The sequence below is a fragment of the Cheilinus undulatus genome, linkage group 4, assembly GCF_018320785.1.
Source record: "Cheilinus undulatus linkage group 4, ASM1832078v1, whole genome shotgun sequence".
In the NCBI taxonomy this organism is placed as follows: Eukaryota; Metazoa; Chordata; class Actinopteri; order Labriformes; family Labridae; genus Cheilinus; species Cheilinus undulatus.
This window is the reverse complement of record NC_054868.1, coordinates 17070868-17089282: the sequence shown is the minus strand read 5'-3', so window position 1 is coordinate 17089282 and position 18415 is coordinate 17070868. Positions and strand designations below refer to the sequence as shown.

The window sequence follows — 18415 nt, the reverse complement described above, 5'->3', positions numbered from 1 at the left end:
GAAGTAAAGTTAATAGTTCTACAGCTTTAAATAATATCATTTATTTCATTTATTGACACTTTTTGCCATTTCAACACCTAACATACTGGTTGCACCACTTGACATCTGTGACTAATGTTGGATTTAACAGGCAAAACATGTTACTTTTGCACTTGTTAGAAAGTGGAAACATATATATATATATTTTCAAATATCTATGTAGTTTTAGTAGTTTTAAATAGGTTATACCAGCTGACAGTGAAAGTGCACCCATCCACCTATGACAGATTTTTTTAAATTTTTTATCTTTACTTTAAAAAAGATCTATAAACCATTTCACTTGGCTATGAGTTTCAGCTGGAGTCAAATGGATGATACATTTATTTACATGTAAATGTATTTTTCTGTTTTTATCCCTTCATTTCAAAATGAAATACCCATGATTACAGTTGCACCACCCTGATATTTTAGAACTTGCCAAATCCAAGACAAAAGTTTTTCAATTATCTCACTAACTTTATATTGATATTTTTTAAATAACATTTATTTAAAGATTTCAACCATAAAATAATGCCAAATTTTCTAACTTGAGCTTCTCACTATTAAAATGCAATTTCAACAGTGTCAGTAATCTGTTAATTTTAAAATATGAAATCAATCATATGATTCAAATCTTTAAATAAACTGAAAATGTACGCTGTAACTGATTTTTTTTTTTTCAAAAGGAAATAACAGACCCAGACACAAAAACATGTATGTCATGGGAGTGACCCATGTACAGCCTTGTTTGGCTGTGAAGGCTCTGCTTAAAAGATGCTCCCTGGGTTAGCAAAGCACCCCCCCACCCCCCCCCCAATTTAGATATACAGATACATTATTGACAACCATACCAAATACCACGAAATATACTTTGGCAGCAATCCACTCCTTAGCACCATAAAAGGGAGTGTGAGGGTGCAACTAAAGCTTAAGGCTATAAATCAGGAGGCTGGGCTGGTGGAGGCAAAGTTTTGCCAACATTAGTGCAGTGTCATCTGCACTAGGTTAGTGGACAGAAGTGAGAAAGAGAGCATATCTAAATGGACCGCCTTGTTGAGGGAATATGCTGAGGTTGGTTGTGTGTGCTTGGAGACATTAAGTCAATGAGCAGGCAGCCATTGGATTCCAAAATTGTGTATGACTTCTATGTCCTGTATTAGCTAAACATAAGCTTAAATTTTCCGGCTGCCGTTTTTACTGGAAGCATTCAAATACCTGCTGCAATATTGGCCCAGAATTAATACAGACATGATTAATAACTAACATTTGTTACATTTAGTTTATAGTAAAAGGGCTGAATATTTACCTCATAAAACCTTGAAGGTAAAATCCCAATTTTGGAGGAGTGACATTTGAATGCTATTTATTGATCAGATGGAAAGATACAAAAGCTGATGTTGGTCTGTTTTTGTATGTACAAGGCAGCTAAAACTAGCATATTTGACGTATCAACTTGATACATATCACATGAACCTGATGTGTAAGTAAAAAGTTGAATTAATGCTTCTGTCTGTTTTTAGTGGCATTGCTGTTGACACATGAACCATATTAACTTGTGCAGCCAACGTAGGCCGATCAAACAAATCCATAGAAGCTTTAGTTGTATCTCTGAGTCAGAGTTCAGAGGTTTAAATGTGTTGTCATTAAGCGCTGCTCTGCAGTAAAGTATGCTGTGCAATAATCTGTGTAATCTGCAGAGCGGTCAGGGGTTACAGTGTGTCACCATCAGGAGGAACTGCAATCTACTCTTTAATTTCTCAAACCTCCTGCTGAATCCTCTTCAGCTCTGCCTCCAGGTTCTCCAGCTCATGTCTGCAGTCCAGCGTCTGCTCACTCTTCTCCTCTCTGCAAGGCCAGATGTGCAGTAAGGAACACACACAGGAAGGCTGGTTAGTGCATTTTTAAATACTACAAATGACTTACTGCATGGATCAGCAGCACATTAAAACACATCCTGTCCTACTTTTGATCTCATTTAACTGATTTACACTGTTTTTATTAGTTGTTGCTACAAACTTGCAAAACACAACCCCCCAAAAAATTCAACACAAGCTTCATTGTACTCCATATTATTCATCTCCTAGTATGGCTCTTACAGCAGATCCATGCAACAAGAGCTATCAAGGATAGGATGTATGTGCACATGAAAGATCTGCGTAACCCATACTTGATGCTTTAAGTGATACATTGTGTTTGTTCAGAGGCAGCAGTAAGGGAATCCTTGCATGCCAACAAGAGAGAACAATACCGCTGAGAAGATGGGATGAAGTGGAAAGATGGAGATCTTGATCGGATCAAGATTAGTGTGTGTGTATGTGTGCAAGCGGTATCCACTGAAATTCAGAGCCAATGTGGGTCAGTGGTAGTGAACAACCATGGACCTTGCCAAGCAGGCTGCAATGTGGGCCAAACTCCCTGGGGCATCTCTAGTATCCCTCTCTCTGCCTCTCATTCACTCTCTATTGGCAGTTCCCCAGAGGAAACACTTACTCTCTTTACCAGCAGCCATCCTGTAGAGAAAGCTAACCCTAGAGACAATATTAGCAGCTACTCCTGAGAATTTATTACTCTATGAACTTAAAAAAATACAGAGATGAAAAGTGATTTTGTGGAAAAATCCATGTTCAGGGACTAAGGTGGATCATTTATTTACACTGAGACCACTACCTTCTTATGGTACTTACAGTTCTTGTCTAAGTCGTCTGATTTTGGCCTTAGAGTCAGCCAGCTCCACTGCTAGGTGTTGCTGAGTTCCTGCCTGCTGCTGCTGTATGCTGGGGGAGTAGCTGGCCGACTGTGGGCTGGAGGGGCTACTGAGCAAGCTGACCACACCCTCCTTCTCCTGCATTAGCTCTGCTATGGTCTGCAAAAGGAAGAGATTACCTTTCGCATACAGCATGACAATTCACAAGCTGATTAGAACTGTTAAAATGTGATCCTTTAAAGCTCAAGTATGTAACATTGGCTGAGAACCATGTAGAATCAACTCTACTACCCCTTCCTTCCTGTTCTTCTCTGTGTTTGAGCTCCATAGCTTCGCCCCTCTTCTCATATCCCTCCTCGTGGAAATGCATGTCTGCTGAATTGAATACTGATGGTGGCAAAGCTCTCATGGACTCATTTTGCTCCGCTGTTCCACTGAAATCAGTCGCCGAATTACAGGCAAGAAACCACTTCATGTCAGCATGAACAAATTCTACACAGGAGCGAACACAGCCAGTAACTCCACCATTGTACCAACCTCTCACTGAGCTGAGAGGCGGAAGCGCACCAGCGGCCAATAGGAATGCTCCCTCTGGCCTAAGCCATGATTGGCTGCGAGTGCTAGCCTCCTCATTGGCTGGAGCATCATCCCTTGCTGGTTTTCCTTAAGTGAGTTTGCAGAGCGAGGAGGCATTGCAGAAGTGTTTTATTCTGTTAGATGGCTTTAATAACAAGACCCTGATGGGTTGTGTTGTTTTTATGGGCAGACGATAATAGAAAAAAAATCGCTTACTACAGCTTTAAGTTATTTTACCATAAGAAAGAATGTTCATATGTTTGACAATGCATTAGGGCCACTGCAAAATAAAGAGGATCTGTTATTTTCTGAGTAAAAAACCCAATATTGTTTAGCGAAAGAGTCATACATTTCAAAGAAAAAACTGAACATATTCAAATTTTAAAAAAAGGTTGAGATCATATAGTCAAAAATTGCCCACTGGATGGAGGAAAATCAGACCAGATGTAGCCGTTTTTCCTGCACAAGTACTGCAGCTCAGAGCCTAATTAAATTATTCTTTTTAGTCCAGAATCATCACATTCTCAGTATCATTTGGCAGAGGTGGAAAAAGTACGCAACTATTGTACTAGAGCTGGGCAATTAATCAAAAAAAAAAAAAAAAAAAAAAAATCGAAACCGGCATTTAGAGCCTCTAACTGTCATAAACCTGCTGTTCCAATTATTTCATTTTTTTTCTCTTGTAAGTCTCTCTCTCTTCTAATGTACGACCCCCTTAAAAACAAACTACTGGCGGTGTAATCACATGATAGGTAGCCAGGTGTTGCAAGGCATGAAGCCTCATGTAAACCCGAGAGAAGAAGAAGTACTGAGCTCATTCCCATCCAGTCCACTAAATCTCAAACAAGGAGCTGTGCAATGTGAGCAGCAGTTATTTTTTACTTTTTATGCAACAGTACAATTTATTTTTTTTTAGCAAGAAATACAAGTTGTTTATTTTCTTGGAAAATTTGACGTTTTACAAAAAAGGTTTTTATTTCAGCTGATTTGTGTTTTGATTTAAACTGTTTCAATAAATAACCATAAATTGTTTATCTGTGCCTGTTCCTTTCAGTTATTAGTTTTACAATTGTACAAGTATTTTCAGAATGACCAGAGTCAGAGTTTAGGGGTGGAATAAATGTGCATTAAACATAAGCGAGGTAAAAAGTTCAAATAATCGTGATTTTGATTTTTGCCATAATCGCACAGCCCTATATTGTACCCAAGTAAAAATACTGTTAATCTGGTTAAAAATGACTTAAGTAATAGTAAAAGCACTGGTCTATAAATCTACTCCAATAAAAGTATCTCAATTAAAGTTTACTAAAAGCACTGAGTGCTGAGTATCAACTGATGAGTTGTGCAGTAAAATATGACCTTTCCTTATTGGCAAGAACAACAAAGAATTAGATCTCCAACCAGGCCTTTGAGGTAAACTCAAACCTCAATATTAAAAGTCAAAAACACAGCAAAATTGAAAGTGTTTATTAAAATCAAATAGAGTTAAATGTAACACTTTAAAATAGTTGAGTATATTGCTCCATACTACATACAGTTAAACTACACTTTTGAGAGAAATGTTTTATAATTAAGAAGGGCAGTGTATTTCTTGAAAATCTGTGGCAATATGGGCCTCCTTTGTCATCAACAAAGCAAAAAGTTTTGGGATGTGATGTGGAATCATTCTCTTACTATGTGCTACTTTGTAGTCAACAGAAGTGGAAAAAGCACAATTGTATTTTACTCAAGTAGAAGTACAGTTACTCTGGTTAAAACTTACTTAAGTAGAAGAACTGATTTCAAAATGTAATTAAAAAAAAGCACAAGTCCCTCCCCAAAATACTCAATTACAGTACTTTGGGTAAATGTAAATAGTTGAAACCCCTATCCTGGACTTAAAAAAACATCTCTGTAAACTGGCTATTCAACCACTGTTTTCAGTTGGATTCTTGTAGATTAAGGACTTTAAAATTTCAGGTTTATAAATTCAATTTTGAGTTTTTCTCATAAAAGTATGCATTTTAAACTCACAAATGGCGATTTTAGTTTCTAGTCAATTTACAGCTTCATAATCTCAAAAATGTTGGGTTCTATTCTCTTATATGAACAGATCCTCATAATTTTTTTATTTTTCAAGAGTGACCCTAATACGCCTTTGTACATGTGCCATTATGCAGACTGTGGTTATTGTCTAATCCACACATGAATCTACCATTACTGCTGGGATTAATTCTATAAATCAATCATGTGTAGTTTAACTTCATTTCATAAAAAAAATACAGTAAAGGGAAAAGTGATTTCTACAAAGTAATGTCAATTAAACAAAAATATGTAAGGTAAACAATTGGCTGCATAAGTATTTAGGCTCTTTTAAGTTGTCTGAAATTAGTCAACAGTGGTCTAGCCAGTTGGTGCTAGAAGTCTCACAGTTAGTGAAATGGGACATTGGCTGAGTGCAGTGAATGTGTCTCAAGTGATCGTAGTAAAATGGCACCTGTGTCTGGAAGGCCCGGTCAGTGGTTAATCAATATTCCTGGCTACCATACAACCATGAAGATAAAATAACACTCCAAGCAATTCAGAAAAAGGGTTATTGAAAATTATAAGTCAGGGGATGGATACAAAAAAACATCCAAGTCATTTACCATCCACCAAAGTTAAATTAAATCCATCATCAAGACATGGAAGGAATATGACACATGTGTAAGTCTGCTTAGATCAGGCTGTCCTCACAAACTAAAGGACCGCGCAAGAAGGAGACTAGTGAGGGAGGCCACCAAGTCACCTATGACCACTCTGAAGGAGATACAAGCTTCAGCAGCTAAGATAGAAGAGACTCTGTATACAAATGTTGCCTGGGTTCTTCACCGGTGAAAACTCCTTGGGAGAGTTGCATAATAAAGAAAACTAGATTTAGCAAAAAGCATGTGGGAGACTCTATGGTCAAGTGGTCAGATAAGACTACAATTGGTGCACACCAAACACAACATCCCCACTGTGTAGCACAGTCATGGCAGCATCATACTGCGGGGGATGCCTCTCAGCAGCCGGCCCTAAAAGGCTTGTAAAGCTAGAAGAAGGACAACTGTATTCACACTGCAAGAGAACTAAGGCTTGGGACTTTCCAGTAACACAATGATCTGCAGTATTCAGCAAAAGCTACACAGAAATGGTTTAAAGACAACAAGGTGAATGTTCTGGGGTGGCCGAGTAAAAGCACAGACCTCAATCCAATAGAGAATTTGCATCTCACTCTGGACTTGAAAGGGGCTGTTCGCTCCAAATCCCTGTGCAACCTGACAGAGCTTGAGCAGTCTTGCAAAGAGAATGGAGTAAAATTGCAGTATCAAGATGTACAAGCCCAACTGAGACCTATCCACACAGACTCAATGCTGTGATTGCAGCCAAAGGTGCATCTACAAAATACTGACTTGAAGGACTGAGTATTTATGCAGTCACTTATTTTACCTTACATATTTTTTCATTTTATTTACATCACTTTGTAGAAACCTTTTTTGTCAAAAAAGCCAAATTAGAGTGACCATGTTTTATTCAATAAAAGTATAAAACATCCAGGGGGGTTAGCACTTTTTTAGGCACTGTAGCTCAGAACAGGAGTCTAGTTCTGCTTGAAGTTTCTGCCTGTTAAAAAGAAAGGATTTCCTTTCAAGTGTTTTTTTTTTGCTAAATGATTTGGATTTGGATTTTGAAAAACTTTATTGTCCGAGGGGGGCAATTTGGTTTGCAGCAGAAGTCAAACATACATTCCAATCATGCAGCACAATGGCATAATGATGCCTTGGCTTTACTCATGGTGGATTAATATTGAGGCTTTGTAAATAATGTAAGAAACCTGATATAATTCAAAATATGACTTCATGTGAAACCTTCATTAGATTCATACAAGTTTTAACAGCTTGCAAAATAAATAGAGACAGATCATGACATATATTTATGACTCTTAGAATGAGAGTAACTAATGAAAAAAGACCTCTAGATAGGTGTCCCTCTGGTCCAGCAGATGTTGGAGGTGAGTTGCCATGTTTCTCGCTAAAGCTTCTAGCTCATCTGGATGCACCTCACTCGACTCCAACCAATGCAGATCCAGAACATTATCCTGACTGTGGGTCAACTGGTGAACATGTAAAGGGTGGCAGGAAGAAGAATACTTTATTAAAATGACACAATGACATCAAAAAGATCATTTGTTTTAGTTGTAATGATATAGTGAATGCTGTTCTAACTCTTGTTTTTGTTTTATTATCCTAGAGTAATTTATTTTTTAAGAATTTTCTAACATTTTCTACAGCAGAATTAGTTAAAATGTCATTTGCCCATCTCTGCCCTTTTTCATCATGTGTCACAGAAACAGCCCAACAAATCAGATACCTCCTGTATATGTGCAGCAATGGCAGCTTTTGTGTCAAAGTCAAGCGTCTGAATCCTCTCGATGTACTCCTCTTTCCTCTCACTCTGTAATTAAAAATAGTAACATATTCAGATAAAAATAGATGCAGATTTAAATCTCCTTAGCTCTTGCAGAAGGTTTTTCTAGAACAAAGAATCTGACAGTGAAGGATTACCTGGACTGCACATCCCAGCAGTAGTAGTAAAAGCTTCTTTATTTCCTCCAGACTTTGTTCTGTGGGGAGTGGAAAAAGTTCATCATCTGAAAAAATACTTATCAGATTGAAGCTATGAGGGCTCCTGACATGGATTTAAGTTGAATAATGGGTTGGCTGGTGAATTTGGGTCACCACTTGCCAAAGCATCACCGTCAAAGGCCGGTGTGGTTATCAGACTGAAAGAGTGCAATTAAATTTAAACAGTATCAGACAGCGCTACCGCTGTCTGTCAGGACATCATTCTAGTACTCTCATTACTGGAAAGCTGTGTCGAATATCACACTTGAATTTATTTGTTTACTATCTGGAAACTAAGGTAGAACAAGTTCTGCTTTGCTGTAGTTAATTTAAGTTTCATTGCAAGGGTTGTACAGATTTCGGACCTCAGAATCTTTGGTACATTTTACAAAACCAAAGAAGCAAAGCGACAAAAGTTTTCAATCATATAATGAGCACTCTGCTACAATAGAGACAATAGAAGAAGAAATCTTAAAAAAAAAAAAAAACCATACCAGAGTAAGGAGTCCTGCCAAGCAGCAACACATTTGGCAAAGGAATCATGATTAGCTGTCTCAGATTCTCCTGAAACAGAACATAAGCACATTTTAGGCCAAACCAAAACAAGGAAAGAGTACAAAGCTTCTAGCATTCTAGCCAAAGTGTTTGAAAGGACAGGGCTGTATGTATGTACAGCACATAGCAGCTGCTTGAAGACATGTATAGAAACACAGCCAAAGTGGAGGAGTTTCCTGAATGGGTGAACAACTTAGCAAGTTTCCCTGCTGCACTGGTGAATGTAACCAAAACTTGTACCAGGCTATAAGTGGATTGCACTTGTGTGTGATTGTATGTGTGTGCACTGTGTGTTAATAGCTCCTAATAAGGATAAGTGGCCCTATAAGGTTCAGGAAACTATTACTTATTCCCTTGTGCAAGGAAAGCCACAGTTGGCTGGAGTCATTTGGCCTTCAAAGTATCACAGCCAAAACTGCATCAACAGTCCAATGACTTCCAGTGCAACCCTTTCAGAGAAGTTCATTTTACAGCCATGAAACCCCCCATCATCCTCTACTGTCCTAGCTCAGATTATAGCTGTGATTATAGAGTGTGGCGCCTGGGGCAAGTCTGAAATCTTCAGAGGAATTAGAAAACCCTGCTTAGGAAACATGTTTAAAAAAGTAAAGAGGATGAAATGGAAATATATTTGCAATATAGCAAAATACTGCAATTCTGAACAATAATGCTACTTAGCTGTCCCTTTTTTAACTTTCCAGAGGACAAAAAAAGACAATGACAGTCATGGAGTTACTCTGATGACCACTCAACAGTCACAGTGTCAGAAAGCAGAAAACACCTTAGCCCTGCTTAATGCAAAATGTCCTGCCTGTCTTTAAGTGCTTTACTGTATCTCAAAAACTGTAAAGAAGGCTCACTGTGGTAAAAGCCCCACCTCATACACACATTTGCAAACTATCTAGTCGTACTTAAATCGCTGCAGTTTAATGCCTCACCTCATATGCATATTTGCACTAGTTAAGCTATCTACCTTACTAATTACTAATATAATCTATTTACTGTACTGAAATGCTGTAAGCAAAATCTTTTCATTGTAACTAAAATGCTGTAGGGAGGTTCTCTGTGGTAAACTGCCTCATCTCATCGGCACATTGCACTAGTCAACTATCTTAAATTATCTTATCTAAATCTGCCAACATCCTTGCGTGCTTTATACAGCATCCTTGCACCCTTTGCACATCTTGCAACCATACTATCAAAGCACACAGGCTTGCATATATTAGAAAAAATAAAATACCTTTCAGGGCTTCTAAACTGGATTTAACTGGAGTCAAATGCCTTGTGTAAGCATACTTGGCCAATAAAGCTGATTCTAATTCTAACATACAACACACAAAAAGACAAGGCCATGGGGAAACCATGCACCACAGGTCCTGGGTGGCAGCAGATCAACACTGTTCTGCATAAGCATGCCTATATAATTCTGGGGCAGAATATTATCCCATCATTTTGTGTGATGATAGTTCATGTGGCATCTACGCCAATATAATACTCACTAAGACTTGAGACTGCACTCTCCAATGATAGCAAGTCAAAAAAGTCCTTAAATCATTATGTTCTGTATGTTATGGCAATTTGGGTTGTAGATTTTCCAGTTCAACTCTCTTTACAACAAAAAAATGCTAATGCCATTATACGTGGCGGAGCCCTTGACTGTGCCATTTCCATCACATTTCAAGTATATGTACAACAGGGCATAGAGGAATATCAACAGTCATTAACCCCTGTAAAAAAACAACAATCATAGTCAAAACTTTTGTAATCATTGGACAACCCCACCTTAATTTTATAAGCTCAATGCAATAGTTGTTTTATGTTGAAACCGTTTCTAAATGCTAAATGCCATATGTGAAGACCCCAAGTCTTCTGGTAGCATCAGGGAGTGACAATTATGTTCAGAGTAGACATTTATAAATTAGTTCCAAGATTACTTGACTCTAGGTTGGCACCTTGGCTGACATATAAGAGAATAGAGTGAAATATATCCACAACTACTGCATTGATTACTATGAAATTTTATTCAAAGACATCAGGTCTTTCTTAAGATAAATCAAAATCACTGTAGCAATCGCCTAACTGTTATGTTATGTTGCCATTATTAGCATGCAAACAAGCTAAACATTATACTTGCAAAACATGATGAAGATGATTTGCATTTTATATCACTAACATGTTAGCATGCATGCATTAGCATGTAGCTCAAAGTAAAATAATGTCAAAGTTCAGCTTTAAAACAATCCATGACCACAGCAAGAGCACTGCAGAGACTCTTTTGTCTTTTGATTAACAAATGAACAGATTTTTTAATCAGTGGAGAAGTTCACTTCCTCAGCTGGCATGAAAGTAATCAAAAGATTATGCCATGAAAACAGTTACAAGATCAAAGAGCTGTACTAGATCCACTTCTACTAAAGTGAACTTCATTTGCAAGACTGTTTCAAATGTAATGTTTGAAGCAAGCAGTTACGATTGACTTAACTCTGGCGTTTTGGGGAGCTGCATTTAGTGTGATTACAAAATTATTGGACATGCTACTTGTTTTATTGGAAACACCATCAATCTATGGTATTAAAAAGTCATTTCTTTGCAGTGCTTATCTAAACAGCTTGAGCATCCTGTCCTCAGAAAATGACAGTCACTGAGATGTTATCAGATCTTAACAGATGAAAGCTCAGCTGGCTTTATACTTAATGTCTCTGACACAGACAGAAAATCCAGAGCAAACCTCAGTGGTGAAGCTGGTGACTTTATGTGTCACTCTGAAGCTCAGTCTGTGTGTGGCACCGACTGCAGCTTTACTCCAGCTCTCTGCTGTGTGCTAACCTCACTGCTGTGCTGATTACACAGATGTGTACGTGGATGATATTTAGGCCATGCATCTTAACAAGAACTAGTTGATCTGCTGGGACACAAGTGCCGCCAACGATGGGGTTTGCGCATGTGTGGACCTGTGTGTGTGAATGGATGATGCAAAACTGTAGGACAAGGGAAGATCCTGTAGAAACAGACACCATAATCGGATGTAGAGTTGGCTGAAAACCTTAGCGTGAAGTAACATGGAAACATTATATAACTTATCATACAGCTGAAAAACCATGAAAACAAAGCAAAAACATTCTGTACTCACCAGATAAAATGTCTTGATTTGATGAACAAGGAAGTTCAGGTTCTGGATCCTTTGACTTGGATCCCTGCTCACTTTGTTTGCACCCTGAGATGTAGCCGAGGGATTTCTGAGGATTGGGTGAAAAAAGACACTTCCCAAGTCAACCTTTGAAAGTCAAAAATGGTGGTCAGTGGAATAGAATGAGGAGAGGGTGCAAGTTGGTGAAAGACTTGGCTCTAGGATCCCCATGAAAACATGTATGAGGTCCCCATTCATTCCTAACTTTAGCCTGTGTGACGCCATTCCTTTTAGACAAAAAACTGGACTGTTTTTGAGCCAAATGGGATGGCCTTGGATTTTCCACCTAAAGGGAACCCTTTCGCTCGACTCTGAAGACTTTTGACTTGGGCCCATGTTGTCTGAGGTTGAACTGTCTTTAATGTTATCATTCATGAAACGTTGTGATTTAAATAAGCCTGACACCCTTGCATATGAGGAAATCTATACATTCTGAAAACCAATAAAAATACAGGGACAGAAGAAAAATCTAATGGATATAGAAGAGACTGAAACATGACTTTAATTTAGTGCATGGTGCTTTTAGGCTGCCTGTCTCCATCTCTGTGCTGTGTGCCCTGTTTCTCTGCCTCCTCTTCCCTCCCATCTGCTTCCGACTGCCACTAAACACCAGCAACAAGGCCCTAATCCCAGAGGGTCTCCCAATCCAGGAGATTATCCCGCCTCTTCCCCTCCCTTTGGCACAGCATTGTTTTGCATTTAGAGCTGGTTATTGTGACCCTGGGGGGATAAGTGGGATGAAAGAATACTGTAGACTTGGGGTGGCCAGACAGCATTATCCACAAGTGCAGTGGGTCATCAGTTTTTAACCCTTTCTTTGCAAGTCATCAATTTCAGGCTGTGCTCTACTGTCACTGCCTGAAGTGTTATTTTATACTGACAGGGAGGCTAAAGTAAATCTTTCAAAATCTTTGAGAGACTAAGCTTTCAAAGTGCCATGAGTTTGTTTGTGAAGGTAATACCCTCAGAACATAAGGTACCCCAATCATAATCTCTTAAGTAGCATCTTGACAGTTTCTATTAAGTCCCTCATGTCTGTTACGCTAGTTTTCTTAAAAGTGATACATCTCTTTGTAGTCTGAATATCTGCATCTCCAGTTTTTTTCCTATGACTTTAAGAGATATTCTGTGATAAGGATGTTGCATTTAAATACTGATGCAGACTACAAAGATCCTTTTTATTACTGCAAAGTAACAAAGACAGCTCTGTTGGTGCTTGGTTAAGAATGTTAGCAGATGCTTGATACTGTATCAGTTTCTTCTTAACATGTCAGGAGGGAAAAAGGATGAATGATTAAAGAAAAATGCAGACCTCATTCTGCTGACATATCCCTGCTTTTTTTCTTTAATCTTCAGTCAATCATGACTTAACTACATCAAGTCAACAGCTTTTCAACAGAAACAAATAGTATGGGCACAGATGACAACCTGGATTAACAATCTGACAAATATATAATCAGTTTGAAAAAACAAAGCTGGCATCAAGTGACTCACATTTCTGTCATTATGTCAATCAGAAAGACTCCATCCAGTAATTCAGAGAAGTCCAGGTGTGTGCCCCCATCTCTTGGCATGAATGTCTTCACCTAAATAAATATAAAAAATAGCACAGGGTGAGAAGATGATACCACAATTTCTGGAAAGATATCAGTCCTCTGCATCACTTACCCAAGTGACAAGTGGGCTCAGCATGAATTGATCCAGACAAGGCAGGAAAACTCCACTTTCCATCGTTACCAAGGTTGTGGGTTAAATATTTCAACACAATATTGCAGTTGTTTCACCCAGAAAAAAACCTGGTGGTAGCCAAGGGACTAGCCTACATGTTTAGAAGGGACTCAGTCCTGCAGGAGTGCATCATTCAGTTCGTCCAATCCATCTTTTTTAACTAGTTAGAAATGTCCTCCTCTCGGTGTTTCTCTCAGACTTTAATCGCAGCGGTTAAATCCACGCAATCGAGCAGTTAAAGGAAAACAAGCAGTCCTAGCTGCATTTGTCCCGCAACACCACACACACCAACATCCTCCTTCGTCCTCTGCTGCAAAGGCATCTGCCGTCAGCTCTCCCTCCCTCCTCCTCACAGCCTCCCTGCTCGTCACCCGAAGAGTAAGCGCTGCTGTAGGACTGACTCCCAAAGTGCCAAACCGCCGTATGTACAAGTTTTGTCCGAGTGTTCCAACTCCTTTCAAGCAATCAGAATCTGAACTACAAAAAAGAGAAACATCCCTCTCAGCTGGTTCACGGTTTTTAGGCAGACGCATTTATAAAGCTATCTTAAATATCATTGCCTTTAATCTGTTACCGTAGCAACCTTGCCTTGCCCCTCCCCATCGCCAGACTATCGTTCTCACGACAACAAAAGCAGCTCTAATGCTAACCGTTAATAAATCACAAACACTGCACCGTTGGCCACTTAGCTGGAGATGTAGTTTTTATTGTCTAATTAGGCTTTAACACGCCATTACAGACACTATAATCAACCAGCATAACTCTCAGTAAAGTTCTGAGCCTGTCTTTAAACTCACTTCTCTAAAATTCCTTGATTCATTTTTATAAAGTAGCCAAATTCCTCTAGATAATCGATGTAAAGTTCTCATATGTCAACACCCGTTCAAAATTTCCGAGAAAATTTCAAAAGAAGGTTCTGGTTGCCTTACTATGTTACGTAGTCTGTGATTTTACACATGACTCCTGGTGACAAGATAGGCTGTTAAAAAAAACCCAACAAATTCAAGTAGCTAGAAATGTCCTATATTGCTGTCAATTTGGTGTAGCTCTTATTTTATAAAAGACCCACGAACTCATAATAGCAAACTTCAGCTTCCAGAAGTAGCTTTCGGTGGTACTATTGCGCCACCTTGTGCTAATTTCCGGAAACAAAGCTGTATCTAAAATAAAGTCGTTATCAAAAATATCGATTACATCCTCACATGGTGGCCCACACTTTTGACTAATTTGTTGCTTATGTACACTTTTGACCCTAGCTTATCATCATTCAAGTTATAGCATAATAAGATTTAATAGGGGGAGTTCTGTATAAGTTTATGCTAACGGTCTATATGACTATCCAATATTTGTTGCACAAGATCTAATACCTTTATACATGGACCCTTGAATATTTATGTGGTAAAAATAATATGGGGAAAAATGAATTATCATAGCAAGACTATGCAGAGCCAGATACTTACTGTATTCAGGTAAAATGGGCCAATAGGGATTTCATATGACATTATTGTAAATTTTATAGCAAATTGAGACAAGACATTTTATTTTATGGCAGACAGAAACAACACTGTCAAAATATATTTCTTTGAAAAATCAATCTGATATTGAGCTAGTTATGTTGAACAGTTTCTACATAGATGTTGCTGTTTTTGTTTACGTTTTCATGTGCTGATTGCTCATGTGAGAATTATTTCTTAAAGATTTACTTACAATTTTAATATTTGACAAAATTACAAATAAAAATAGCTAAAGACAACATCTGCTGCTTTGCATCTCAGCAAAGAGATGTCTGAAAGGCTCAAGACTGTGCTAAAAAATAAACATTGAGTGTCCCCCTTATTAGCCTACCTTATATTCATCACTGATATCACCCTCACTCTGTAACATCTAGTAATGTATTGATCTCTCTTTTCCTGCCTCTCACTAAACACTGGACGTCCACAGGACGTGCAGATCTGGTCTAAATCAAGTCGTTCGGTTCCAAGGACCCAATCTGCACGTCATTCTGACCTCTAAATCAAGTTGTGGATCTGGACGTCGAAGTGCGACCTCTCCTGGACGTTGATATGCAGTTCAGTATTTGAACGCTTGTGTAGTCGTTTTTTTCAACGTCTTGTGGACATGAATGCCAGGTGCAGAATATTTACATAAATTAAAAAGCGCTGGAAAAAGACATTATTCAATATACTGCTCACACCAACATTTTTCTTCTTACAAATAAATAAAGATATTTACTGAAATTAAAACAAACGTTTTCTCAGGCTACACCAAGGTAACTGCTCACACGCTGACAGGAGGAGCTAATCTGCGCAAGCGTGAAACCATCGGCGGGAAAAATGACGTATGGTTTAAACTGGACTCTCGCGCCGCCTGCCAACAGCAGTCGCAGACCGACTTGATCACACCTTTAAAGACTTCTCAATTATTATGTCTAATTTATTCACAAACAATATGGATGTATAAAATCACATTTATAATCCAAGGTTTTATTTGATTTTTCCAACAAACTTTCATTGTTAGTGTTTTTAAACAGTGGCTGCCTTTCAAAACACAAATAATACATGAAAAAAAAAATCAAAAAGTGTATCTCTTTGGCTTTAAATATACGTTTTTTTTTAAAAATCTCTGTGTTGTTGAGGCTCTACTGTAATAATAATAATAATAATAATAATAATAATAATATTTTATTTGTCAGCTCTTTCAATAAAACTCAAAGACACTTTACAAGAATAAAACAATTACATAATATGAACATATTGATTGCAATATATAAAGTTAAATAATAGAATATTAAAAAAAAATACAAGTAATACTATTACTACTACTACGACTACTACTACTACTACTACTACTACTACTAATAATAATAGGAGGGGAGAGAGTCTGAGTTTCTGGTGGATGAGGGGAAGGAGTTTGTGGTGTAATGTGTTCCTCTGAGTAACTTACACTTTGACTTCTAAAGAAGTCTCTTATATCCAGTTTTCTTCTTTTCGACATCTTGCCACCTGGCTGCGCCTAATTACCAAACACACATACACACGCATGCACGCACGCACACACACAGACACACATTCAATGTTAATGTTAACGAAACCTCTGATATTAAAATCCGTCTAGCTGACGTGACCAAGGCAGAACAAATGCCCAACATGTTAAAAACTTACAGTGGCAGATGAACTTGGACTCATGGCCAACTAGCTAAACACCGGTGTGCTCATGTGCTATAGTCCAGGAGCTGTTTACAACCAGATGGAGTGACAGCGGGGACGGCCAATCACACGTTAGCAAGAAACGACAGAGCCAATCGATGAGCTTGTGGGCCAGTGGGCGGTCTAAAGGGAAACAGGCTTCAGCTTGAGCAGCTGTTTTCTGCTTGATCCTAGTGCTCAACTCGTTTCCATTTAATATAGCCTAACATTGTTTTTTGGATGGTAAAAACTGCAGGGGACCAAAACTGCCTTTTTAAAAAGCGCAGGGGACATGTCCCCCCTGTCCCCCCCACAAATTACGTCCTTGTTCACACATCGGTGAAAAACAAGGAAATGGGCGTATCCATCTGCTTTGCAAGGTTAACCCCGTCCAACTGCACTCACAGGCAGTCCAATCCTCGCGCAGCGTCCCCCTCAGCTGCAGTCAGAGCAGGAGATGCTCACGTCTCCAGACTGCAAATTAACCGCGCTGTGAAGACCCCATGACTGTTTTTTCTATTGTCTCTCTTTGGTCAATTTAAAATTGTTAATGAAGACTTTATATATAAATATATATATATAAACATATTATAAGTGGTATGGTCAAAAATGTTAATGTTAACTGGGATTTGGTGTAAGTGGACCACAAGGTTTTAAACTAAACCAAACATAAGAAAACTAACTTTCTAAGAAAAATAGAATAATAAACTAAAAATAAAAATTAAAGTAACTCTGCCAGAGTATCTCTAGAGTCATTTTTGCCTGTCCCAAGCCCAGATAAGGGAGGAGGGTTGGAATTGTGACGTTATAAAAACAAGAATCAACAGAAGCGCGTTCATTTGTAGTTCAACACATATTAAAGTTCTTTTAACTCACTTTTTCTCTCTCCTAGGACGTTTTTTTTCTCTCCTGCAGCGTCCATTACAATTAAATGCATACTGCTGATTATGCAAATTAGGCGGTTACGTCATTTAGCGACCATTAACTTTTACTATATTGCAGTCAGATCCAGTACTTTTGTCGCTATTGGCCTTCCTATGTATACGTCCCCCACCCGGGAAAAAGTTCAGGCTCAGGATATTTTTTCACTGTCAGCCATGCATTTCTTAGTAAACTGTTTACATTTTTTATTAATATTTGTGACTGTAGAAAACTTGACCCGTTTGAGCTGAGTGTTTTGTTAATAGTTTGTTGTAAAAATTAAAATACAACATAAACTCCCTTTATCTGTAAGACCACATTGCTGCCACCACCACTGCTCTTCCAGAATGCCTGGTGTACATTGCTCTGTAATTGTAGTTTTTCATACTTGAAATGTGTCTGATGCAGCAGTGCTAATGCACCAAAGACATTTGTACCTTTTGGTTTATCAGTCTTTATGCCTGCATACAACAATGCTAGAAACTGATTGGCTAACCGGGAGGCATTTAATTCTGTATACTTGGTCACATATGAAGTAGATGTATGATTCTGTTTGTAGGTGCAGCACTTTTCAAGATATGTATTTTACTGAGGTAGCCTGTTATGCCAAAAAAATAAATCCACACTGTAGCTATCTGCAATGCACGCAGTGCATTCAAGTGCATGGCTTACAGATTGCCTTTGCATTGCTAAAACTTTTTGTCTTCCAACTTTTACAGATGTTGAATTGAATTCACTTGGGGGGAAAAGGAGATGCTGTCTGAACACATGCAACCGAACATCAAAACATGAATCAGTGAAAAGAGGGGGTCGGCATAACCAAATTTAAATCTGTATTCTGTGACTGTGGCTACCCACCTGTCTGCTTCAGCATTGCCATGTTTTTACATGGTGTCTGCGGGGTCTTAAAAAGTAT

The 18415-nt window shown here is 38.4% G+C and overlaps 1 protein-coding gene across 1 annotated transcript in view; it reads right to left on the bottom strand.

Moving 5' to 3' along the window:
• LOC121508657 (girdin-like) overlaps positions 1-13396 on the bottom strand; it is a 32054-nt gene extending 18658 nt beyond the window's left edge. Inside the window, exons 1-9 of the mRNA XM_041785648.1 lie at positions 13334-13396; positions 13160-13251; positions 11609-11714; positions 8418-8487; positions 7864-7922; positions 7670-7753; positions 7272-7412; positions 2703-2881; positions 1782-1863 (exon numbers count right to left, since the gene is read on the bottom strand). Of these exons, the coding sequence (XP_041641582.1) occupies positions 1782-1863; positions 2703-2881; positions 7272-7412; positions 7670-7753; positions 7864-7922; positions 8418-8487; positions 11609-11714; positions 13160-13251; positions 13334-13396 (876 nt within the window). The remainder of the gene's footprint in view (positions 1-1781; positions 1864-2702; positions 2882-7271; positions 7413-7669; positions 7754-7863; positions 7923-8417; positions 8488-11608; positions 11715-13159; positions 13252-13333) is intronic.
• Between the last annotated feature and the right edge of the window lie 5019 nt (positions 13397-18415).